Here is a 23,775-nt window from a genome sequence, read left to right on the forward strand (position 1 = left end):
AACCTGCTAGTTGGATTAAGCTCCTGGGAATCAAATTCTTTATTCAGTTATTAACCAAATAATGTCAGTAGCTACCTTTCAGAAACAGGACCATGACAAAAATGAAACATCAGAACACTCCTCTGTTACACAGATGTGTTTTCCTAGAGAAATACACATTGGGTCCACTGGATCACAACACATACCCTTCTCCAAGCTTCTCCAAGACATCAAATACTTCTTCAGGCTGTTTGGTTAAACTGTCTTCATCTAACTTCTTCAGCTGCCTGTATGGGTAAGAAGAGAGAAATTATTACATTTAATTTTATGGCAGTTTGGGCTCTGCTGAAACAGAAGAATAAATACCACCACTTAAACATACAGAAGGTTTAGCATGAAGTAAATTGACTATGAAGTAAGTTTATTTCACCTGATGAGGAGACCCAATATTATTAGTATACAATAGCAAAAAAGGATTGGGAATTACAAAGAATAGAACGTGAGCAGGCACACAAATCCACAGCTCCTCTTGGCAGAAATCAGTTTCAGGATCTATATGCTGGTGGTCACATCTCAGCATGGCACAGTCTTGAAGCCACTGAACATATCTGCTGAATTTCAGTATCTGGAATGGAAGGATGCCTACCAAAAAAACAAGGGAATACCACCTTCCCTGATGCTTAGAGTATGTGTGGAATACATTTGTTGGGAGGCAGGAGGCAATACTGCTCTCACCTGGACATTTTTAACATCGAAACTTCAGATCTTAACTTCATGGGCCTGGACATTTACTAGGAAGATTATATCAGGAAAAAGGAAACTGCATCTGACTCTCAGGATCTTGATGCCATCCCTCTTAAAGTAATGCTAATAAGAGTCAGCTGAAATAATTTCTAGGAATAAAAACCTGCCATGTGCTGTGGTTCTTCACGTGGCCCCCCTTTCCCCCAGAACAGCTTTTAGGGAGATGCCATACACAAAGCAACAAGAAGCTCAATCATATTTGCTTGAGTCTGCACTGGAGAGCTGTTCACCAAACCTCCTGAAACAGCTAAGGACTACATAACAGAAAGGTCTGAAAACAGTATTTTATTGTCAGTAGTAAGAGTATCCAACTGCCCACAAACAAGTGCTCTTTCATTTTCACATGAACTAAAAAAATCTGAAACAACAATAAACAAAAACCAGCCAACAAAACCCCCTACAAACTCCCTAAGTCAGCTCATTTGAGTTTTTCAAACACAGAAACTTAAAAGAGTCAGAGTTTTTAGCACTGGCTGGTGTTTAAAGTAAAACACGTTGCCTGCAACCGCGAATTGCTCCTGAAAGCTCTTACAGCTGCTGCTAAAGATCAGGACTCCGGTCACAGGAATACTAATTTTTGTACTAAATATGTAACTTTTTAACCCAATTTCTTCAGAAATAGAATGAAAAACCATTCATTGACCCCTGGCTATTATGTTTATGTACAAAAGCCACAAGGGAGGAGCAGCTCACGCATGGAGCACATACAATGGCTTCCTGAAGCAGAGGAAACATTATATAGAAGCAGACTCAGGAAGTGGTGAAATACTGAAAGTAGCTGCTAGCTTCCCTGCTCAGATAAGCATAAAACAGAATTTACTTGTCCCTGTGAAAATGGAGAGGGAAGAAGCTGTGGGAAAAGGGGAAAAGCAAGTAACACATGAACCAGAAAACACATAAGACCATTTTTAAGGAGCCCAAAATGGGCTCTTGTGGTGATGCAAGAGGCAGACCCTTCTTGTTTAAGTTGAGGCCTAAATTCTACTAGCATAAAAGGAAAAAAAAAAAAAGACTTTTCATATACCCAAACACAATAATCAGACAACTACTGTGCCTGCAGCAAACAGCATAATTTCTACTACAGACCAGGAGTCCAATTACTTCGCATTGTCCTGCTCCACCGAGTGCACTCACTGCTGTCTGACACACTCTGCCTTTCTCCTGGATGTTTATACCACACAGATGGAACAGCAACACAAACCCAATCTCACCTCTGTTGTTATTCAGATCTAATCTTAATCGCCTGCCCCATAAGCAATTATAGAATAAAACCAAGTTGTTTTGTTTTTTAACAGAACATACATCACTGTTTAACCAAAGGGGCCGATGCCACTGGGGAGCAGCGCCAGCCGCTTCCTTTGTTCGCTGCCGGAGCGTCCCCGGGTCCCAGCTGCGAGGCACTGATAGGATTCGGACACTGACACTTCATCCCAGCTCTGTCCCGCAGCCCGGCCCGGCCCGGCCCGGCAGACCGAGACACGGACTCATGGCTCTGTGCAGGGGTCGCCCCGAAACCCCCGAGGGTCCGGGCTCGGTGTGCCCGGTGTGCTCCGTGTGCCCGGTGTGCTCGCTGTGCCTGGTGTACCCAGTGTGCCCGATGTATACAGTGTGCTCGGTGTGTCCAGTGCGGCCGGTGTGCTCGGTGTGCTCAGTATGCCCAGTGTGCTCAGTATGCCCAGTGTGCCCGATATACCCGGCGTGCCAGTATGCCCGGTGTGCCCAGTGTGCACGGTATACGCGGTATGCTCGGTGTGCTCGGGCACGGCGGCAGTGCCAGGGCTGGGCACCGCTCCCGGACACGGCACCGGGGGCCCAGACCCGCACAAAGCTCACCCAAGGAGAGACGCGGCGACAGAACAAGTGACCGGGGCAGTGTCACCGCACGGCACGGGTCAGCACGGCTCGTACAGCCGCGGTAGCCGGCGGGAGCTCCCGCAGCAGCGCGGGCAGTGCCGTCTCCCCAGCGTTCCGGTTTCAGCCGTTTTCCCGCACCTGAGTGCGGGGCTGTCCCAGCAGGGACCTGCCCGGTGCCAGGGGCTGCTGCCCACGGCCCCGCGGCTCCGGAGAACCGAAGGGGCCGGAGCTCGGCGCGCCCGCAGCCCCGCTCCCGGCCCCGCGCCGCCAGCAAGGGGGTGACACGGGCCGGAGCATCCCCGCTCCCGGCAGGGACACACCCCGCGCTTACCGGCGCGGGTTCCGCAGCTGCACCGTCTCCATGGCGGTCTGTCGGCGAGCCGCTCCGTCCCTCACTGCTCCATGGCACCGCTCGGCCGCCGCTTCCGCCCGCCGCCGGATGCCAGCGGGGAGCGCCCGCCCCGGCTCCGGCGGCAGAGGCGCGGCTTCCCGGGCGCGGCGGCGGCGCGATGGCCGCGTCCCCCGGCTCCCCCGGTGCGCTGCGCCGGGCCGGCAACGAGGAGTTCCGCCGCGGGCAGTACGGCCCGGCCGCCGAGCTCTACTCGCGGGCGCTGGCGCAGCTGGAAGCCGCAGGTAGGGTAGGGCACGGCCCGGGGCGGGCGAGCGGGCGGGCGAGCGGGGGCACCCTTCTGAATCGCGTGTGCCCCGCGCAGGGGATGCCAGCGCCGAGGAGCGCAGCGTGCTGCTGGCCAACCGCGCCGCCTGCTACCTCAAGGACGGTGCCTGCAGCCTCTGCGTGGCCGACTGTACCAGGTGAGTGAGCGGCGGGGCCGGGGACAGCCGGCGGGGCCGCGGGGAGCGCTTAGCCGCTGATCCCGGCGCGGTCGGGGCGGGCGGAGCGCGGCGCGGCCCCGGGCGCGCTGGCTCACGGCGCTCTCTGCTCCGCCGCAGCGCCCTGGAGCTGGTCCCGTTCGGGATCAAGCCCCTCCTGCGGCGGGCGGCGGCGTACGAGGCGCTGGAGAGGTACTCGCTGGCCTATGTGGACTACAAGACGGCGCTGCAGGTGGACTGCTCCGTGCAGGCGGCGCACGATGGAGTCAACAGGTGAGGAACGGTGCCCGGTGCCCGCAGCTGGTGCTGCTGCTCCAACCGTGCTCATTCCTGGCAGGACCAAGCTGGGTACCAGGCACACGGGGCCCTGGCTGTGCTCCTCTGCCTGGCAGTGCCTTTCAAAGTGCTGGTCGAGGTCTGGGAATGATTGCTGTGGGACTCTTTTTGCTTTGCTCAGTGCCTGGTTAAAGGAAATAGTGAAATAAAGTTCAGTGCCCTATCCTTTAAGCCTCTCTGTGTTTACAGGCTGCTATAGGCCCTGTTCTCTTTCTGGTGCCCTCTGCTTGCCAGACCAAGGAGTGAAATGCATGGCTCTTGCTCACCTGAGCAGCCCCAGTCCGTGTCCAGTTGTATTTTTAACCCTGATGGTGTGAAATTAATCTTTTTGCAAATGTCCTGTCTGTAGAACAAACCTAGCTGAGATGCATATAAAGGAATCAGAGAGATGCTGTTCTTAATGCACAAGCCAGGTTAAAAGTGACCTGGCTGGTACTGCGTGGCCCAGCCAGGGTGACTGGGAGCTGTCTCTTCCAGGATGACTAAAGCCCTGCTGGAAAAGGATGGTGTGAACTGGCGTCAGAAGCTGCCACCAATCCCCACAGTGCCTGTTTCTGCCCAGACGAGGTGGAGCGTTCCTTCTGCCCAGGCCTCTGGGGCAAACACTCCTCCTGCAGCTGCACCACGGGGAGAAGGAGGTGGGAGCGTGCCCTTGGGCTGGGCAGAGAGCCCTGTAGTCCCAAGGGTGATGAACAAGACAGCTGCCACACCTGCTTGGTGTGTCTGCAGCCAGGGCTGAGGCCTGGAGAGACCCAGGCCTGGTTCTGCCACAGCCTTTTCTGTTGATTCTGGTTTCTTTGATGTCTGTGTGTCTTGCCTCTGGTATGGGGATATTTGTTTTCTGTGAGGCTGTGGTATTCTTGTTGGTTTTATAGAGTTCTGTATCCTTTCACACCATTTCCAGACAACACTGCAGCTGGCATGGAAAGAGCTAGAGTGCTTAAGGAAGAAGGAAATGAATTAGTGAAGAAAGGAAACCATAAAAAAGCAGTAGAGAAGTACACTGAGAGTTTAAAGCTCAACAAGGAATGTGCGACTTACACCAACAGGTACTGTTCAGCTCTTTGCCCAACTATTTCTTGGACCTGTATAAAAACCACCATGGCACTTCCTGGCAGAACTGTTTAATATTTGCTCTCAAACTAATGAATAAAACAAAACCACCCCCTCAGGTTCACCGCAAGTGCAGCCTCCCCTGTAGTGTAACATTCTTTGATCAGGTACTACAGAACCCCTTGGAGACACTGCCCTCTGGGCTACCAGGGCATTTTGCCCTTGACTGCTTTGTCTGACAGGACTTGGGTATGTTGAGTGGTCTCTCCTCTCCTACACACCTCAGACTCTGTTCTTGAACACTCAAAGTACTTGTAAGGCAGTTGCAGCAGGCAGAGCAGGTGCTGCACTGGCAGAGGCAGGAACCTGCATCCTCCAAGTGCACTTTGTCTTTAGGGCAGGTTGCTCTAAACATCTTCCTTTTTGTTTCTTTGAAAAACCATTTCCTTTTTTCCCCTCCCTGTCAATAAAACAAACTCTTGAGCTCCAGAATAAATGACACAACACATGAGGATGGTTTTGGAGCCCAGCTCTGTGCTGCCCTGGCAGCTGCGCTGTTGTGGCTCTGGATGCTGCCAAAGGTCTCTGAGCAGGTGTGTGTATGTGTTGCAGAGCTCTCTGTTACCTGAGTCTGAAGCAATACAAGGAAGCAGCACAGGACTGCACTGAAGCTCTCAAGTTGGATCCTAAGAATGTCAAGGCACTCTACAGGCGTGCTCAAGCACTTAAAGAGCTGAAGGTAAGTCAGGAGTTTTTGCAGGGCTTTAGGCTAGGACTAGATGGCTGTTGGTGCATGATCAGAGCCAGAGATGCCCTTTAGGGCTTTTTTCTGTGCTAGAGAACCTCTGCCATCAGACCTTTAAGGACTGAGAGTCAGGCATCACGCTTTGCTCTTTGAATCTCATGAGTTTGTCAGCATTAGGTCCTATTTCTAGAGATGCTGAAGGCAGCTGCTTTTCACAGAATCACAGACTATGCTGAGTTAGAAGGGGCCCACAGGGACCCTCGAGTCCAGCTCCTCACCCTGCACAGCACCATCCCCAGCAATGATACCCTGGGACCAAGAGCATTGTGCAAACACTTCTTGGGCTCTCTCGGGCTTGGTGCTGTGACCACATCCCTGGGGAGCCTGTTCCACTGCCCACCCACCCTCTGGGTGAAGAACCTTTTCCTATACACAACCCAAACCTCCCCTGACACAACTTCAGGCCATTCCCACAGATCCTGTCCCTTGTCCCCACAGAGGCCAGGGTTGTGTTGAGCTTTATCTTTTTGTCTCACAAGGAATGCAGGAGTCAGTACTGGAGTACACATTGCATTGGTGTTGGAGTCAGAATGCACTTGAGTGATGAAATTATCTTCTCAGCCCTACTTTGAGCATGTTTTAGAATAGCTACATCAATGCCAGTGCTTGAGCAGTCCCAGAGAGGGAGTCACAGGCTTGACTGTGCTGTCCTTGCCTCTGTTGCTGGGCAGTAGTTCTGCCTTAGACTTTTTTAATGCACTACCCCTTCTGTCACGAACATATTTTATGAAAAATCCTTTCAATGGGATTTTTCTCCTGAGAGAAGCTGAGAGGCCTCAGAAATGAAATGTAAACAATGGTTATCTGCTGCTGTGGAATGCAACAGGTGCATCTGTGATTGGTCTCATGCGGTTGTTATTAATTAATGGCCAGTCACAGTCTGGCTGCCTCAGACTCTCTGGTCAGTCACAAGATTTTATTATTGCATTCCTTTTTATTCCTTGCTAGCCTTCTGATGAAATCCTTTCTTCTTTTAGTATAGTTTTGATATATAATTTTCTTTTAATATAATATATATCATAAAATAATAGATCAGCCTTCTGAAACATGGAGTCAAGCTTCTCATCTCTTCCCATGTCGGAGTTGCCTGCAAATTCAACAGCCCTTCACTTTCTAGGATTTCATATTAATGAAATAAAATATATATGAAATAAATTATTAATGAAATAAAAATATAAAATATTCTCTTTCTAGGATTACAAATCAAGTATTGCTGACATCAAGAGCTTGTTGAAAACTGAACCAAAGAACACAGCTGCACTGAGATTACTGCAAGAACTGAACAGAGCCTAGGGTAACCAAGCAACCAGGAAAGCTTTCTTTTCCACTGCAGAGAAAAGCTTTTTCCTTCTGCTGTTGATACAGGGACCAGTCAATGCAGGATTGGTGTTAAATCTATCTATTTTCCAGTGCTGCTGAGATCTGAGAGGTTCTGTACCAGCACAGTGATTGCTAAGACATAATCTGTATCAAACTCTATTCAGCTGGCTCTGTGATATGCATAGCTTTAGTGCCCCTCCCCAAGAGGCATTTAGGTTCATTTTCCTGGTTGAAGTCAACTTGCCTCTAACTATATTGGCCTCAGGGACTCTTTACATGTTGGCTGAGATGCACAGGAGTGGCTGTTCTGTCTGAAGAGCTACAAGCAGAGGGGTTTTAGTCCTTATTCAGGTGACAGTTTTGCTGCATTTGTGCTGCTATTACTGAAAGAAAGTGGCTGCAAGAACTGCTGTAGTTGCCAGAGCACCACATACCCTTCTTGTGGCAGGGGCACAGTTACTGCACAGGGCCAAGCTTGTTCCCTCTCGCCCCTGATGCCTGCTGGCCCTCAGCTGGGTTCTGCTGCTTTGTGTGGCTGGGCAGATGTTTACAGTAGCAGCTTTCTTGAATTATTCTGTACATTTAAGAGAACAGCAGCAAGTTCAGCCTGCCTTGTTACACTGTGCACTATTCTTTCAGATTCTGGGTGCTTGGGAATTTTGCAAAGGTTTTTTTTTGTCTTGTGTTTTTTGTAAAGATAAAAACAAAAACAAAAAAAAAACCACTTTAGCTCCTCTGTGCCTTTTGGAGCAGTCGCTATGGGGTGTTAGAGGGAGGAAAATACACAGTAACACCCCAGCTGAGGTCTGGCTTACTACTTCAATGCATGTTTAAATTTCTCCTGATCTGATATTGGTGGCACTGATTTTAAATGGTAGAGAAAGAGATACTTGGAGTTACTTGTGAAATGTTAAAACTTGTTCTCATTAAAGCCATGTTTATTTTCACTCTAGGACTGTGTTTTTTGTGATGGATGGAATAGGGGAAGGGAAACACATGCTTAACCATTTCATCCTGTCTCCTCCGTTTGTCAGAGGCCTTCAGGCACTGTACAGGGCTTTGCTCTTTCAGACAGTGACCTCAGCTCATAGTTGCTATTAAAGTTAAGAGTTCAGAGAGCCAGAAAGCTCCAGGGACACTGGGGCTGGGAAAGGCATGGCAAGGAGAGCACAGCACTGCATCAGGGTTTCCAACCATTATTCAGCTTTGCCCTCTACTTCAGCTAGTAAAATTCTGGGCAATACTAGACCTGATCTATCTCATAATACAGTATAATAAGATAATGAGAAACTAGCCCTTGGTCAGGGTTCAAAAATATTTGTTTCCTACCTTGTCTCTCCCAGCAGTGTTTCAGGCAGGTACCCCACTGAATTGAATTTTGAGAGCAATCCCTGTAATGCCATTGAAGACAAAGACCTCTTACCTTAGCCTGACATTAAACAGCTTTTTGCAGTTCCCAGGGCTGTACTCCATCAGCTGTAATGTGCCAGGGCTTGGAACAAGCCCTCCCTGAGGGGCACAGATTGCTCCATTCACTCAATTCCTGCTTCCAAGCCTGGCAGCTCCATTGATCCCACAGCCAGCCCTTGCCCAGGCTGTTGGGGCAGCTGTGATGGATTCCAGGGAGGGGAAGCAGAGCACAGAAGCACTAGGAGAGGGAGTCCAAGAGTCCAGAAGTAGGACTGGCTTCACTCAATTGAGAGCTCTCCTTTTGGCAGCCCTGCTGGTCCCTGAGTGGCAGACACCTGCGCTGTTCAACAGCAGCTCATTACAGCACCCCTAAGCAGCAGCAGTCACCATCTCCTTCCCCTCAAAACAGCAGGTTTGTTTGTGCCTGATACCAAAGATTTCCCCAGCAACAGCAGCAGTGAGGCACCACTGCAAGCTCAGGGTCACTTCTGCTCCTGCTGAGGGGCTGCTGTCTGTGCTGACACTGCCCAGATGGGCAAAGGGACACAGAGGGGGTTTGTGACAGGGACTCACCTTCACCTGCCCCTCTCAGACACAGCAGCTGCTCCAGACTCATTTGCATTGCTACCTCAACTCCCTAAAGCCTCGGACTGCGGCCAGGGAGCTACTCTGAATAATTTCCAGTATCATCAGGGATCCAAGTGCCAGCTTCACCTTTTCTGATCATCATTTTAAAACCTCTTGTCCTTGTTCACATCCTTTCAGAGGCTATTCTGCTATCCCTGTGTTCCTGGGCCCCACCTCTGGTTTTAAGGAGGGCTCACCCAGCACAGACACCTGGCACTGTAGGTGGTGTCACAGGCACACCTGAAGTGCCCTGTTACACCTGAAAAAAGGCTGCAGCCAAGCTAAACAACAGCAGAATGAAGTTTACCTGTACATGTCCATTCCAGCCCTCCTTTTGTGCATTACACTCCTGCTAATAACATGTTTTTCCTCTAGAGACCAAGCAGAAAAGCTTCCAGCCCCTGACACTTAGAGAAATAACAAATATTGGTCCTGTATATTAAATGAATTAAAGTCCTTTATAAACATCTCACTGAGGAGATGATATCTAAACAGTGAACAGTTCAGGCTGAGGCATCCACTAAGAGGAAAATAAATATTTAAGGACATCAGAGGAAGAACTGGTGAAATGAAGGTGAGAAAAAGGAATGATGAAAAGCCCCAGCAAAGAATCCCAGTGGAGCAGAGCAGACACCATGCAGGAGCAAATGTGTAAGTGGTTCTATTAAAATGCTGGAAAGAAAACAAGAGGTAGGAGGGGTGACTCAGCAGGGAGCTGAAGGGAGAGTATGATACAGCACAGAAGGAAGATTGAGACAGCAAAAGCAGCAGAAGCTGCACAGAAAGCAGGTGGGTGGTGCTGGTGGAGGTGTGCTCCTGCAGTCAGGTGAGGTCAGTGCATCACCAGCCTCAAGCACTGAGGAGTCTCCAGGGACTGAGATTCCTTTCCTGGCTAGGCAGAGCAGAGCATTAAGGGCAGGGTAAAGGCAGCAGTAACAGGTCCCAGCTCCCCCTGCAAGCAGGAGGTGTCCTTGTGGGACACAATGCAGTCATGAATGCTTGCAGGCACTTCAGTGACTCCTGGGAACCTCTGCTCAGAGACATACATTGGAAATGCAGCTTTTGATTTACAGCTGCCTCACAACACCTCAAAAAGTTGGTCTTGTGCAGCACAGACACACAGACCCTGTGGTGAGCAGCAGGAGACACCAGAGGCCATTGCTGCAGGTCTACAAGGTTCATTACTGCAGGAGAACAGCATCAATCCATCCTGTTTTTCTTAAATCCATCCTCCTAGGGAATTAGAAAGGATTAGAGGAGCCTGTTGGTTGGCAATTTGATAATGTAATGCTCTATGTCCCTTCTGTCAGCTCTCCAGACTGACACCCCACCAGTGCCTCAAACTTCAATCCCTCATTTCTGCAGCCTGAGCCCATCCTTCCACCTGGGAGAAGCAAAGCCTTGTCTGTGCCCCTGCCAAGGGAACTAACCCATTTATGGGGGTGGAAGTATCTGCTCTTTATTAGTGTCAGCTACATGAAAAAATGAAACTACAGAACCCAATAAATTCACTAAAATGATGATTCATCAGCACTCATCATTTTCTGGGCAGCTGCCCCAGGCTGGGTTCCACACCACATTTCACAAGGTGCTTTCAATGGCAAGAAGAGATTTAATGTGAGGATTTTTACAGGTGCAGGAGGAGGCACTTCTACAGGGGTTACAATACACACAAGCAATAGGATGGGGAATTTGAAGACAAGCCAGGGTCACTGTATGGTCATGATTCCAACAGGATGGTGGGGTTCCTGCTCCTCTTCTTCAACAGCAACATTCTCAGGGCCTGCTCTCAGTCCCAGAGCCTGCAAGAAACAGAGAACCCACACATGTAATTTTCAACTGCTAAAGGAAGAGTTTCATTCAGAAAACATGATATTCACCTGAACTTGGATTAACACTGTTACTTTGATATCATAAGTCAAGAAGATGTCTGAAATATCTTCAAAGGGGTGCATACAGTCTGAATTGCTTTGTTAGTGTGTCTATCCCAGCCTCAGCAGCAGGGCCTGTTCCCTGATGAAGTACACAAAGAATGTTTTATAGGGTGTCTACAAAAAAAACCAAAAAAACAAACCACTGGGAACCCCCAGGAAAGATTGTGCTGGTCTCCAATAGACCTACAGAAAAGCAAGGACCTTTCCTATATTCCTTTCTGGTAGCAGAGTCATTGCCCTCATCAACATACAAACAACCTGCACAGGTCTTTGTGGTACAACTAAATCCAGAAAACAGAGTATGCAATTTAAGAAATGGAATATTACAGTCAAACACACTGATACTGCTCATTAAACCTTACTTGGGCTGGATGAGAAGCCCAATCCCCAATCCCAGAGTTATAAACCAGAGGCTCTGAGCACAGCAGGGCCCCAGCACGCACCTGGAGTCAGGGCAGGAAGGCCCCAGCAGGGCCCTTGTGGGCCCCCTCGGTGCTCTGGTGTGCCTGGAGAACGGTCACGGCTTCCTCGATCTGCCAACAGAGCACAAGGGGAGGAGTGGAGCTGCTCCAGGGAAAACTGCACCAGGAGCTCAACACTGCAGGTCCCCCCAGACTCGCTCTCAAAAGGTAAAGGACTCAAATAATTACAAAATCCAAGCCTGCTCCTTCTGCAGGAGACTGATCAGCCCAAAGAGCTTTTCTGTCTCTTACCAAGGGAAATTCTGAGGCATCTCTCCTTTATTATCAAGTCAGAACTTGCTAGACAGAAGGCAGATTTCACAGGTAAAGCTACACCTGACACCACCCAGCAGAGCCCAGGCTCCTCAAAAACACAGCAGTGGAGGGGTGAAAGCAGCTCCTGTCTCCAAGGAGCAACAAAAAGATGCAGTCAACTCGCTCCAACTACTTTGATGGGAACCAAACCTAAATATTTACCAGAATTAAGAAGGAAACTGCAGAAATACTGCAGAGAGGCAGCAGTTTGCCTGGTTTCTGTTCTGAGGAAAGAGCTGCTTCCATGTAGAGATACCACCCTGCTTCTCCCCTCTTGCTTCCCAGCCACCTCCAAACCACCCTCAAGCTTGGTCTGTGCTATCAGGGAGCTGCTTCCAGCTTGTCCTTTTGCTGAGGGCAAGCAGACATCCAGGCACTGGGTGTGGTAACATCAACCTGGGGCTCCTTTTTCACTTGAAAATAAAACCAGCAGCTGCTTGCTCTTCCCACAGTGACCAGTGTGCTGGGCTGTGCTCCCTTCCCTTGCAGCAGCAGGAAATCAGCCCTTTGGAAAGGGATTTGTCTGGACACTGAGTGTCCTACCTTGGAGCGCAGGGAGTCTGGGGACTCCAGGAGCAGCAGCAGCTCAGAGTTGTCAATCTCCAGCAGCATCCCAGTGATCTTGCCAGCCAGTGAGGGATGCATCACATGGATCAGAGGGTAGAGGCGCTCACCTGCTCCAAACAGCAGCCAGAGCATGAGAAACATGCAAGCCCCCAGCATTTTCTAACCCACTGCAAGCCCTCCTCAGCCTAACTGGGACACAAGGGTGGTGATGGTGGTGGGAAAACCACTGCTCACAGGCAGAGCTGCTCCAGCACGTCTCAGCCACAGGAAGCTGCTGGGTGAAGTCAGCAGCAGGCACCTGCAGTGGGCACCAGGCAGTGGAGCTGGGCACTCCTGCCCACCCCTGCACAGTTTCTGCAGTTTTCTCCTGGGAGCAAAGGGCTGGTCTGTTGTAGCTATGATATTTTCTGAAAAAATCTTTTCTTTAGGATTTTTCCTCCTGAGAAGCTGAAAGGCCTCAGGAACAAAATGTAAACATTGATTATCTGCTGCTGTGAAATGCAACAGGTGGATCTGTGATTGGTCTCATGTGGATGTTTCTAATTAATGGCCAGTCACTGTCCAGCTGTTGGGACTGTCTCTGTCAGTCACAAGCCTTTGTTATCATTCATCTTCTATTCTTAGCTGGCCTTCTGATGAAATCCTTTCTTCTATTCTTTCAGTATAGTTTTAATAACATATATATCATAAAATAATAAATCAGCCTTCTGAAACATGGAGTCAGATCCTCATCTCTTCCCTCATCCTAAGATCCCTGAGAACACCACAGTCTGTGACCTGCTGTGCTTTGGCCAGACCAAGTGATGCTGTCCCACACCAGGGCACTGCCTGCTCCACCACAGAACACCTGAAACCCAAGGGCTGTGTGGCACAGCTGACCTCAACCCCCATGGCCACAAGCTGTTCATCACTGCAGGATGGCTCAGAGCTCAGGGGAATGGCAAATGCCCTGGCAGCACAGGCAGGCTGGATGGAGCTCTGCCTCTCTGCAAAGCTTCACCAGACACTTCTCACTGTCAGGCAGCTCATGCAGACAGGGAGTGGCTTTATTGCTCCCATCCACTTCCAACACAAACTGAATTTATTATTATTTTTCTTTAAGCAGCATAATATCAGAGCAATCCCACAAAGCCTTGCAGCTTCTCCCAGCAGTTAATTCTGCCCTGGTGCATGCAAGCCCATGTGCCCCCAGGGGCCCTGCAGCTGGACCTGCTCCAGCAGAGCAGCCTGGCACCCACCTATCATTTGCTTCTGCTCCTGAGGAGGGGCTGCTGCAAGCAAGGATGCTGTCAGTGGCTCCTGCCCCTGGACATGCACAGCAGGTTCTCCCACCTGGGGGGAAAAAACAGGGAAGAACAGCAATCAAAGGCTGGAAGGGATGTGAGTTACTTGAATTGCAGGAATGGTGCTCACTACCAACCGCAATGGGGCATTTCAGCCTTCCAAGATGCATTGTCTGTTTGTATTCAAACAGCAGCTTGCAGAAAAGCTGGAATCAAGCATTGGAGCTGTGTGGCTGCAGGATCCACAGCCCTACTCACAGAGCATGGGGATCCTGCTCTCGGATAATGTGACTGCTGAGCCCAGGAAATGTCACATTTTGACGGCTGCAGAGCACTGACCTGTGGGGCCAGCATGGGTGGCATGTGCCCCATGGGCTGCATGTTCCTGGCAGAGGAGGAGTACTTGTACTGCTGGGCTCCCCTTGGCAGGGCAGATGAGGAGGGCACCCGGGTGCTCACTGTCTGTGTCCCGATGTTGGCTGCAGTGGGGACAAGAACATTTGTGAGGAGGGGTCCTTAAGTGCATGCCCATGCCAAGGAGGCTGAAGGCACAAGGACAGCGTGCTTGTTTGAAGGGTCTGAAAAGTCCTACAGGGGCTCAAAGCAGCCCCCAGGTGAAAGGGAGCTCCCCCAGGACAGGCAGGCACTGCTGGTGTTGTGCAGGGGGCAGGAGAGCTGGCAAAGGCACCCACAGCTCGTCAGCCCTCCTGCAGAAACCCATCAGCAGCCAGAGAAGGGGAACAGCACTGGGCAGGGTGGGCTGTGAGAGCCTTGTCTGCCTGCCCATCCTGAAGGGAGGAGAAGGCAGAGAAATGAGAGGACAATGACAAAAGGAGAGGGGACAAGCCACAGACAGCCCTCCTGGTCCCACTGCACACTTCAGGAATTAGACACTCAGTGTCTACAATCCCATGAAGATGGGAAGGCTGTAGGCAGTCACTGCCCCAGATGGCATGTGTGGAGGGGACACCCCAAGACCCAGGGCCAGCCTCAGCACAGCCAGGCACTGGGGATGCCAGCAAGGTCTGGTTCTCAGCTCCAAACCCCTCTAACATCAGGCTTGGCATTGGCAGCAGTTCAGCCTGTAAGATCCCTTCCTGCTCCCCAAAGATCCTTTCCCACCCCCTGCCTTTGTCCAAGAACCAAGCCCAGGGGCTGTGGCTGCATCACCACCTGCTTTAAGGATCGTATTCAAGGTGTAGCCACCAAAAAGACGAATCTGCACATCAGAAACCTGTCCCATTACCTCAAAGATCCCAATCTTCCCCAAAAGTTACATAGCTCCTACAGACATTGCCCCAACTCCATCCCACCATGAGCAACCCCACAAACCAATCCATCCTACTGGGGACCTGAGCTCACAGTAAGCACCCCAGCCACCCTGGCAATACCACGGGGGTCCTTCCCCCACTCACCCACTCTCTGAGCCTGGGGGGGCACTCGGGGCACCTGGGTGGAGGCCTGTCTGGTGGTGCTGATGTTGGACAGCAGGCGCCGGGGCGGCACTGCAGCCCTCAGGATGGGGGTGGCTTCAGGGTACACTGCTGCAGAGAGAGAGAATACACACCATGGAACTGCTGGGGAGCAGAGGCATGGAAGGAGACGTGGGGAGAGTGGCTGTGGCTGGGGACAGTTCAGGAGCACCTCACCTCTGGTGTCCCTGCCAACATCTCACCTCCCGGTGCCCATCACCATGACCCTGCACCGAATCCTGCACACTTTTCCCAAGATAAACCCCCATGGTTACACACTCCCGGCTGCTTTTAAAGCCCCTCAGTCCCTGGCTGAGCCCAGCTGGTGCCAAGAGCCCCCAGGGAGAGGCAGGCAGACTCACAGGGAGGCCGGGAGGGCTGTGCACTCCAGCGAGTGGCAGGGCGGACTGGGACTACAGGGCTGGGGCCATAGAAGGCAGCTCTGGTTTGTGGCTGGGGAAGAAGAACACATCCAACGTGACTGGGGAGCTGAGCTGAGCCAGAACTAACCCAGAGCCTCTTGGTGGCTGCTGCACACAGACAGACAAGCCAAAACCATGCTCTGCAGGCTGCCAGAGCACTTTAAAGACCAACCTCCAGCCCTGCTGTCAGCATGCCCTCCAGCAGCTCTGCTTCATGGCTCCTCAGGAGCTTCTGCCCCTCTGTAATCCTTCTCCCTTGCTCTCCATGCTTCCCTCCCACCAAACTCCTCCTGCCTTCCTTCCCTAGCAGTAACTGTGAAATCCCCAGCCCATTTCCTGCAGCACCTGCACCCCACTGAGCAGATCCCACTGGCTCCACAGGGCGTGCCTGTCACAGACATCTTTATGAAAAATCCTTTCCTTAGGATTTTTCCTCCTGAGAAGCTGAGAGACCTAAGGAACAAAATGTAAGCAATGTTTATCTGCTGCTGTGGAATGCAACAGGTGCATCTGTGATTGGTCTCATGTGGTTGTTTCTAATTAATGGCCAATCACAGTCAGCTGGCTCAGACTCTCTCTCTGAGCCACAAACTTTTATCATTCTTTCTTCTTCTATTCTTAGCTAGCCTTCTGATGAAATCTTTTCTTCTATTCTTTTAGTACAGTTTTAATATAATATATGTCATAAAATAATAAATCAAGTCTTCTGAAACATGGAGTCAGATGCTCATCTGTTCCCTCATCCTAAGACCCCCATGAACACAGTCACAGTGTGCCCAGATCTGCACAACCCAAGCTCTGCTCCTCAGCCCCCTCCAGGACAAATTTGGGTCCCCATGCAAAGCTGCCATTGGGGAGCAGGACTCACTTGAGGCATGGGGGGTAGGAAGTACCCCTGGGGGGTCTGGAAAGAGCCCAGGAGAGGGCCAGGCAGGGCCCTCATGGTGGCCAGCCTCTGCATGTACTGGTTGGTGAGGATGGCTTTGCGCTCCTCCTTCCGCTGCGCCAGCGCCACGTAGAGAGGCTTGGTGCTGACAATGCGCCCGTTCATCTCTGTCACCGCCTTGGTGGCCTCCTCTGGGGAGGAAAAACATACAAACCCAAAGCCTTTGCTGCGGCCACCCTCTGTCATCACCTAAAACAGGAGGAGAACAAGACAGCTCAGTCCACAGATTGCTGCAGCATCCACAGAACAGCATGGGGTGTTTGTGTGTGTGTGTGTGTGTGAGATCCAGCCACAGGCACCCCATTTCAGCCCCCACACCCAGGGTGGGATGGATGGGACTGCACCTCTCCCACAAACAGGTTTCTCTGGGGAAGGGCAGGATTTGCTCAGGCAGTAGGTTTGGGAAATGAAGGTGGAGAGTCTGGACCAGCCTGGGATCAGGAGCCTGTGATCATCTGGGGGGAATCTGTGCCTCAGCCTCACAGGACCCAAGGGCCAGAAATGTTCTGGTGCTGAATGCTGCAGGAGCCAGCAAGGGATGGGGATCAGTGGGACTCTGTGCCCTGACAAGGGCCAGGCAGCATCTGTCCCTGGCAGGTTACAGGTAGCTGACTTTAAAGCCAGACCATCCCTTACATGTTGCCTTCCAGAGAACCCTGACACCAGTGCCAGTGGAAAGACACATCCATGATGTTTCCAAAAGGCCAAACACCAGCCTGTCACCCCCCTGTCCTGAGAGAGGTGGCTTGTGGGTCATTGTCATTGTACCACTGTCACAGAGCAGCTAGGCAATATTCAGAATGTTGCAGCTTTAAGGCCCCATATACCTGGCACCTTACCAGGGCTGGGGTAACTCAACAAAGCTACAAAATATTTGCTCCTCAGGACAGTGTGAGGTCAAGCAGCACGTCCCTTACACCTGGCTTGAGATACAAGCCATTAGCAGGGAGGTGTAATTCAACAGGATGATAATCCCTATTCATCCCCAAGGGCTGAGTGCACTGGTTTACTGACCCCAGGAGCTCCAGTCCCTCACCTTGGCACTGGTGATAGTGCCATAGGGCGAGAACTCCTTCCTCAGCCTTTCGTCATCTATCCCATCATCCAAGTTCTTCACATACAGGTTGACCCCCTGCACAGAGGTGAAAATAAAAGCAGCTTGGCATACCAAAATTTACAGCAGTTTGTCACACTGGATGCTCATTTCAGCAGCAGCTCAGCTGGAGGGTGGGACATCCCACAAAGACATCCCCCGCAGGAGCAGTGACACAGAGAGGGGACAGGATTGTGCATAAACTCCACTTGAAATACATCCCAAGTGAAGAGGACACCCACACCATCAATGGGAACCTGCTGAACCTCATGAAGCTGTCTCATTTCCAGACCAATATTTCTGGAAACTAGCTGACCTATGTGTTCACCTCTCAGCACCATCCTGGGTTTAAATCTCTCCCCTTTCCTGATGTTGCTTCCCAGGACATTCCCATGCAGTGACTGACCCCTCATTGCAGGAGGTGCCCACCATGCTGCTCTGCTCTGGAGAGCTCTGTGCTGCCCCAAGCTGAGTGTCCCTGTTGCAGACCTGCAGGATGGAGCCCCCTGCTCTCCCTTACCTGGTACCTGCTGACCCTCTCTTGCTTCATCTGCTCGAATTTCCTCTTGAGCTCGCTCTGGCGCTCCAGCCGCTTCTGGGCGCGGCCCACGTACAGCACCCGCCCGTTGAGCTCCTTCCCGTTCATGTCAGCCACGGCCTGCCGGGGAGGGAAGGGTCTCAGACAGCGGGGAGCCCCTGGCCGCAGCTCTGCTCTCACCCACCCCAGGGCAGCCCCAGCATGAGCAGAGACCCGCTCCCCTTGCCAGCTCCTGCCCAGTGCCAGTTCCCAGACAGGCACAAAGCTGGGCCCTACAGCTCCCTCTGAGGAGAGGTGGGGACATCACCAGGTGACAGTCCCAGGACAGAGATGGGCAGTGAGGAGCCTCTTGCCTTCTGGGCTTCCTCGTGCTTCTCAAAGTTGACGAACCCGAAGCCCTTTGAGCGGCCAGTGCTGTCCATCATGACCTTGACGCTCAAGGTTTTTCCTGCAGCAGGGAAGGAAAGCTCAGTCTGAGGGGTGCCCAGCGAGGGAGGGCTGCCAGCGTGCAGAACTGTGCTGGGAACCACCAGGAGACACCAGCCCAGCAAGGACACTGGGCAGCCAGGGCAGCTGGAAGAGCCCAGCAGGACAGACAGCTGGATCCCCATGGGGCAGGGACAGCAGGCTGCAAGGTTTGGTGAGGGTTATACCTCCAACCCAGGCTACTGCTCTCATTGCCCTGGGCTCTTCAGCCCCTCCAGCCAGTGCAGGGAGTTCCTTTGGCTAGAAAATTTCATCTCCTTTACACATTAACACAGATTGGGTTCATATGACAGATAACCACAAGTTACTTGGGATGGCACTGACCAAGTATGGCCCATGGATTGGCACAACACTAAAATCCATCACAAGATGCATCCTCCAGTAGTGGACTAAACTGAAAAGCCTGTTTTCCTTACATTCAGACTCAGCAATTCTTATTCCCAGGGTTCCTGTAACCCCACAGTATGCAATAACAAGACAACTTAAAAAAAACTATCCAAGAAAGAAAAAAAACGTACTTTTTTCAAGACAGTACCAGTACAAGTTCTCCTCTGTCACAGCAGGGAAGCACATATAACATCCTGACAAATTAAGTGACTGCAGTCCTTTTATGTGGGGGATGTTTAAACAAGTCCCATCTCACAAGAAAAGTGGCTGCTATTCCAGCCAAGCACTCCCCCCACTTCATTTTAGGCTGCCCCAACTCCAGTTTTTCAGACACGAGGATATTTCAAAAATGCACTCACCAAACTTGGAGAATATTTCCCTCAGTCTGTCATCATCCATGTCATCCCCAAAGTTTTTGATGTAGACATTGGTGAATTCTATTGCCCTAGCCCCAACCTCTGCCTCACGCTCTTTGCGGGATTTGAAGTGTCCAACAAACCTGTGGGAAGGAAGGAAAGGGCCTCAAACCCTGTATGTTCCCTGCAGAGGGAAGATGGACTCAGGCACACCTGTCACAGCAGAGGTCAAGAGAGATCCCATGACTTCAGGCCATGCTTTGCTCACCCACAGGCTCACCATGAGTTTCACATACAGCACCTTCAGCATGTCTCACTCTGGTGTACACATACCCAAGCTCCCCATTGCCACTGCCACAAGCAGGGATTTGTCACCCCAGGAGACATCAAAAGGCTTCAAAAGGATGCCACCACCACAAAAGACCCCAAAGGACACCACCAAGTGCCAGCTCTGTTCCTCCAAAGTGATCTCCAACACTCTGGGTAGCCCTTGCCTCTGTGGGATGTAGAATGAGGTGATGCAATGCCAACAGAGAGAGGAACAACAGCAAAACCTCTTCCTGCCCAGATTATCTGATGGCAACAGCCAAGATCAAGGACCAGCTCCGCTTTGTGGGCACTCATTACACCTCCTCAGCAATAAAACCCAGCCTGGGGCTGGACTCCTTCCCCACCATCTGGGAGCAGCTCCAAACCACTATCACACTTCCCCCAGCACCCACCACAAGTGACTCACTGTCCCAGAGAGCTACCATGCCCAGCAGGGACGGAAAAGGGAAGAACACAGAGCAGCAGGAAGGGGATGCCTGAGCAGGGCATGCTTTTACTGCCAATAGTGGACCATGGCAAGGGAGGAGCAGAGCCAAGTGAAGGGCCCAGACTCCTCTCTCTGGCACTTACACCTTCCTGTCATTGAGCAACATCCCATTCATGGTCTCAATGGCCCGAATTGCTGCCTCATGCGTCTCAAAGTGGACAAAGCCATAGCCACGGGATCCATTTTCATCACAAACCACCTGCAAACAGAGCATGAAGGGCAAAGGAAAGAAACAGACACTGTTTTTCTCCATGTTTGTACATGAGTGCATCCCAGGAAAACCCAGCCCCATTTCCCAGGGGCATTTCCCCTCCCTGACATCCTGCTCCCACTGCAGCTGAGCTCTTTTGGGATGTTGGCAGCAGGTCAGGGAGGTGGGCAATCCCAGGACCAGATCCATGCTGCTTTATATGATACCCAGGAACTTATGGCTCCCCAAGACCCATTGGTGCACTGAGCTGGAGCAGAATGGCACATAACATCCCTGTGCAGGAACTGGGGGAAAAGCCCCAGTTTAAAAAGCCCCCCAGCCCCTTATTCTGAGGGGGAACATAGCAAAGCCTTTCAGCTTCAAAGCAGCTGGGAATTTAATAGAGATGTTGTGGGAAGTGAAATGAGAAAGGGAATTCCAGCTGGCTGGAGCATGCTTCCAGGGCTGAGGCAGCCCTGCAGCAAGTCCTCTCCTGCAGGGCACACCTACCTTGCATGACAGGATGTTTCCAAAGGTAGAGAATGTGTCATACAAGGCTTTGTTATCAATGGAGTCATCCAGGTTCTTGATGAAGACGTTTCCAACCCCTGATTTCCTGAGCCCGGGGTCCCGTTGGGACCACATGATGCGGATGGGTCGGCCTTTGATCACCTCGAAGTTCATGGTGTCCAGGGCTCGCTCAGCTGGCAAAGGAGGGGGAGGAGAGGGGAGTAACACACACAGATCTGCCTCACATTCTGTAGCAGCTGAGATGGGCGCAGGAACCGGGGACAGGGGCTTGTTGAGCTAAATGGGACAGGCAGCTCTGCCTCCCCACCCCTCCAGCCACACCACTCCTTGACTAATTACTTCTTTTCTCTCCAAAGGCACGCCTGACTACCAAGGATCAACCATTTCACAACAAGCTCCAGTCTGGCAGATGCCCAGCTAATTTACCCAGTAAGGATTTTGGTCTCTAGGGCAACTAAATCAACACCTTCCCATCATTACAGCCTCACTTCAGCGTGGAACACCTTCCAATTACAGCACTGTGTCATGGCAATGCCTGCCAGGGGAGCGGCTCACTTTACAATGTGAGCCAGTTGGCAGCTGGGTACCCCAGGGGAAGGGCAGAAGGGGTTTTGGTGCCCTTCTCTGATGGAGAAGGAGGAGGGAGGCCACTCCTGCAAGTCACCTTCAACCCCTCACCAGAGCCCAACAGCTGCATCCTTTCCCAGATGCTAAGAAGAGATGGAAGCAGGATGGGTCACCATCAGAGAGAAGGCTGGGGTTGGTTATAACCAAGCCCCAACAGCAATGCAGCCATTCAGACAACTGCTCCCCCCTGTCCCAAGGCCCACCCAAGTCCCTACTGTGAGGCAGCTCCACAGAGCTGCATGAGGAAGGAACCTACCATCCACAGGCTGCTGGAAGTTGATGTAGGCGTAGCCCAGCGAGCGGCGCGTGGCCACGTCCCGGCACACCCGGATGGACATGATGGGCCCAGCAGGGGAGAACTTCTCATACAGCATGGCTTCAGTCACATCTGGGTGCAGGTCTCCCACGTAGAGAGAGGCTAAGGGATAGCCAGGGCCACTAGCATTCATGGTCACCCACAGAGCTCAGCTGCAGGAGGAGACAGACCCAAGGCTGCAGGGCACAGGTTTCAGATTGCCTGTGCAATCACAGGCCCGCACTGGGGCTGGCCCCATTGTAGCAGCACAAGTCAGAGCAACGCCCTCCCCTTCCCATTCCACTAGGATCAGGAATGCCCCGAAGAAGCTGCAATATCAAAGCTTTCCAGGACATAATTTTGGTGCAAAAGTTGAGCTGGAGTGTTCTGCACCTCACAGCCCTTACACATCCTAGAAGGATGCACTACATACTACACACAGAGAGATTTGCTCCTTAAAACACACAAACCCCAAGAGAAATAAAATGGAGTTTAATTTCTCAGAAGGTTAACAGCCCTTCTCCACCAGAGACCTCCATTTTAACTCCTTAATGGCTCCCTCCAGCTGGGGCAGACCCAAGGACTGGGAGTTTGATGCCAGGGAGCAGAAGTGCAGCCCACTGCTCCCTGCAAACAACTCCATCTCTAACAAGGCAGACACAGGGTTTTAGCCACCCCTTCCTAGTTTCTCAGCTTGTTGACTACTGTTTCCATAGCAGGCATTTTGATGCTCAGTCTCTGCCTGGTTTCAGTTGAGTATAAAGTTCTGTGTGAAGACAACAGTCAGTGCTTGAGACCCCCGGGCTACTGCCTAGGAACATAGAAATGCAGGTCCTGCCCCAAAAGTGTATAAATCCATCCTTAGGGCTCTTACCTTAAAGCTCAAAACTCCTGAGATAATTGTTTGGACACCTATAGATACCCAAAATTAATACACATATATAGGAGAGGTGCATCGAGCAACCCCCGGCCAAAGGCAAATCCCCACGGTGGAGCCGCGCACCGGCTCCGTGACACAGCCCCGCTCCTCGCACCGCCCAGAGACCCCCCAAAACCAAACCCAGGGTAACAGAGCAGCCCCAGCGTCCCTCCAGAGCCAGCAGGGCACGGAGGGAAGGGAGCTCAAACGGGGAGGAGGCGGCCGGAGCGACGATGCGGGGAGCGGCCGGGCAGAGGCGGCACAGCCCCGCCGGGAGCCCCGGTCAGCACACAGCGCCGGGCACGACCCGGGGCTGCGGAGGAGCGGGGCTCACCCTGCCCGAGCCCGCCCGCCCCGGAGAAGCAGCCCCGGCAGTGGAGCTGGGCGCTGGCCCCGCACTCACACCGAGCGCCCGCCGAGGCAGCACCGCTCCGCTGCCGGTACCAGCCCCGCACTCACACCGAGCGCCCGCCGAGGCAGCACCGCTCCACTGCGGCCACCGGCACCGAGCGCCTCTTCTGCGGCGGCCCCGGGGGCGGGACGGGACCTCCGCCCACCGCCCCACCCCGGCCAGGTGCGGAGCGGACACCCCGCGGACAGGGCAGGGCAGGGCAGGGGCGGCCCCCGTGAAGCCGAGGGCTCAGGGGTTCAGCAGGTGCAATGCAGTTCCTCATCTTTGCAAATCGCAGCTCCTGCGCATCTCGTGCCTTCCCAAAGGGGAATTGCGCTGCGTGTCACCCTGGAACGCTGACAGCGCGTCCCACCCCCACGCGCTTTTAGGAAATTGCATTCACCTTCCGACATGTAATTCTCTGAAGTGAAGGAGTTCAGGCAGGAGCCGTACACAGCTGGGTTACAAACCCCTCATCACCGGGTGCTCATGCATTTCTGAATTCCACAGCAGGACCCAACAGAGAGCCAGGGAATATGGCCTCAGCTATCATCACTCTAGTCCGTATGGCCCAGGGGCTCTGTAAGCTCCCTTTCACCCACTGAGATCGCACCCCAGCTGTTCTGTGATTGTGCTGCTGAAACGCCGGATGAAAGCACACAGGAACCTCCAGCCGCAGGCCGTGCAATTCCAAAGCAGCTCCCCTGGCATCCGGCTCCACCCATC

At 52.2% G+C, this 23,775-nt stretch overlaps 3 protein-coding genes across 4 annotated transcripts in view; 1 reads left to right on the forward strand and 2 right to left on the reverse strand.

The window, feature by feature from the left end:
- The window catches only part of STK4 (serine/threonine kinase 4), a 48,991-nt gene extending 45,852 nt beyond the window's left edge, over positions 1–3,139 (reverse strand). For both annotated transcript variants that reach the window (XM_074553384.1, XM_074553385.1), the window contains exons 1-2: positions 2,969–3,139; positions 186–266 (exon numbers count right to left, since the gene is read on the reverse strand). In XM_074553384.1, the coding sequence (XP_074409485.1) occupies positions 186–266; positions 2,969–3,000 (113 nt within the window). In that variant the 5' untranslated portion in view covers positions 3,001–3,139. The remainder of the gene's footprint in view (positions 1–185; positions 267–2,968) is intronic.
- Positions 3,136–7,934, forward strand: TOMM34 (translocase of outer mitochondrial membrane 34). Its single transcript, XM_074553386.1, has 7 exons — positions 3,136–3,270; positions 3,351–3,450; positions 3,589–3,741; positions 4,282–4,442; positions 4,709–4,853; positions 5,470–5,596; positions 6,857–7,934. The coding sequence occupies exons 1-7, from the start codon at positions 3,147–3,149 to the stop codon at positions 6,953–6,955; spliced, it is 909 nt and encodes a 302-aa protein (XP_074409487.1). The 5' UTR covers positions 3,136–3,146; the 3' UTR covers positions 6,956–7,934.
- A 2,690-nt stretch (positions 7,935–10,624) lies between these two features.
- On the reverse strand, positions 10,625–22,526 carry PABPC1L (poly(A) binding protein cytoplasmic 1 like). The gene is made up of 15 exons (XM_074553578.1): positions 21,701–22,526; positions 20,797–20,990; positions 20,180–20,295; positions 19,283–19,422; positions 18,404–18,498; positions 18,033–18,170; positions 17,456–17,551; positions 16,342–16,608; positions 15,414–15,504; positions 14,995–15,123; positions 13,919–14,058; positions 13,535–13,628; positions 12,273–12,403; positions 11,397–11,486; positions 10,625–10,821 (listed from the first exon to the last, which is right to left on the reverse strand). Exons 1-14 carry the CDS (start codon positions 21,891–21,893, stop codon positions 11,403–11,405), a joined length of 1,908 nt encoding a protein of 635 aa, XP_074409679.1. The 5' UTR covers positions 21,894–22,526; the 3' UTR covers positions 10,625–10,821; positions 11,397–11,402.
- Between the last annotated feature and the right edge of the window lie 1,249 nt (positions 22,527–23,775).

This window comes from Zonotrichia albicollis, chromosome 17 (genome assembly GCF_047830755.1).
Source record: "Zonotrichia albicollis isolate bZonAlb1 chromosome 17, bZonAlb1.hap1, whole genome shotgun sequence".
NCBI classification, from domain to species: domain Eukaryota; kingdom Metazoa; phylum Chordata; class Aves; order Passeriformes; family Passerellidae; genus Zonotrichia; species Zonotrichia albicollis.

Coding starts and splice junctions, on each gene's coding strand:
- TOMM34 (XM_074553386.1), top strand. CDS start 3,147: ATGGCCGCGTCCCCCGGCTCCCCCGGTGCGCTGCGCCGGGCCGGCAAC. Junction 3,271..3,350: donor GGCGCAGCTGGAAGCCGCAG/GTAGGGTAGGGC, acceptor TGCCCCGCGCAG/GGGATGCCAGCGCCGAGGAG. Junction 3,451..3,588: donor TGCGTGGCCGACTGTACCAG/GTGAGTGAGCGG, acceptor GCTCCGCCGCAG/CGCCCTGGAGCTGGTCCCGT.
- PABPC1L (XM_074553578.1), bottom strand. CDS start 21,893: ATGAATGCTAGTGGCCCTGGCTATCCCTTAGCCTCTCTCTACGTGGGA. Junction 17,552..18,032: donor AGAGGGTCAGCAGGTACCAG/GTAAGGGAGAGC, acceptor ACCTCTGTGCAG/GGGGTCAACCTGTATGTGAA. Junction 12,404..13,534: donor GGAGCAGAAGCAAATGATAG/GTGGGTGCCAGG, acceptor TGTTTGGAGCAG/GTGAGCGCCTCTACCCTCTG.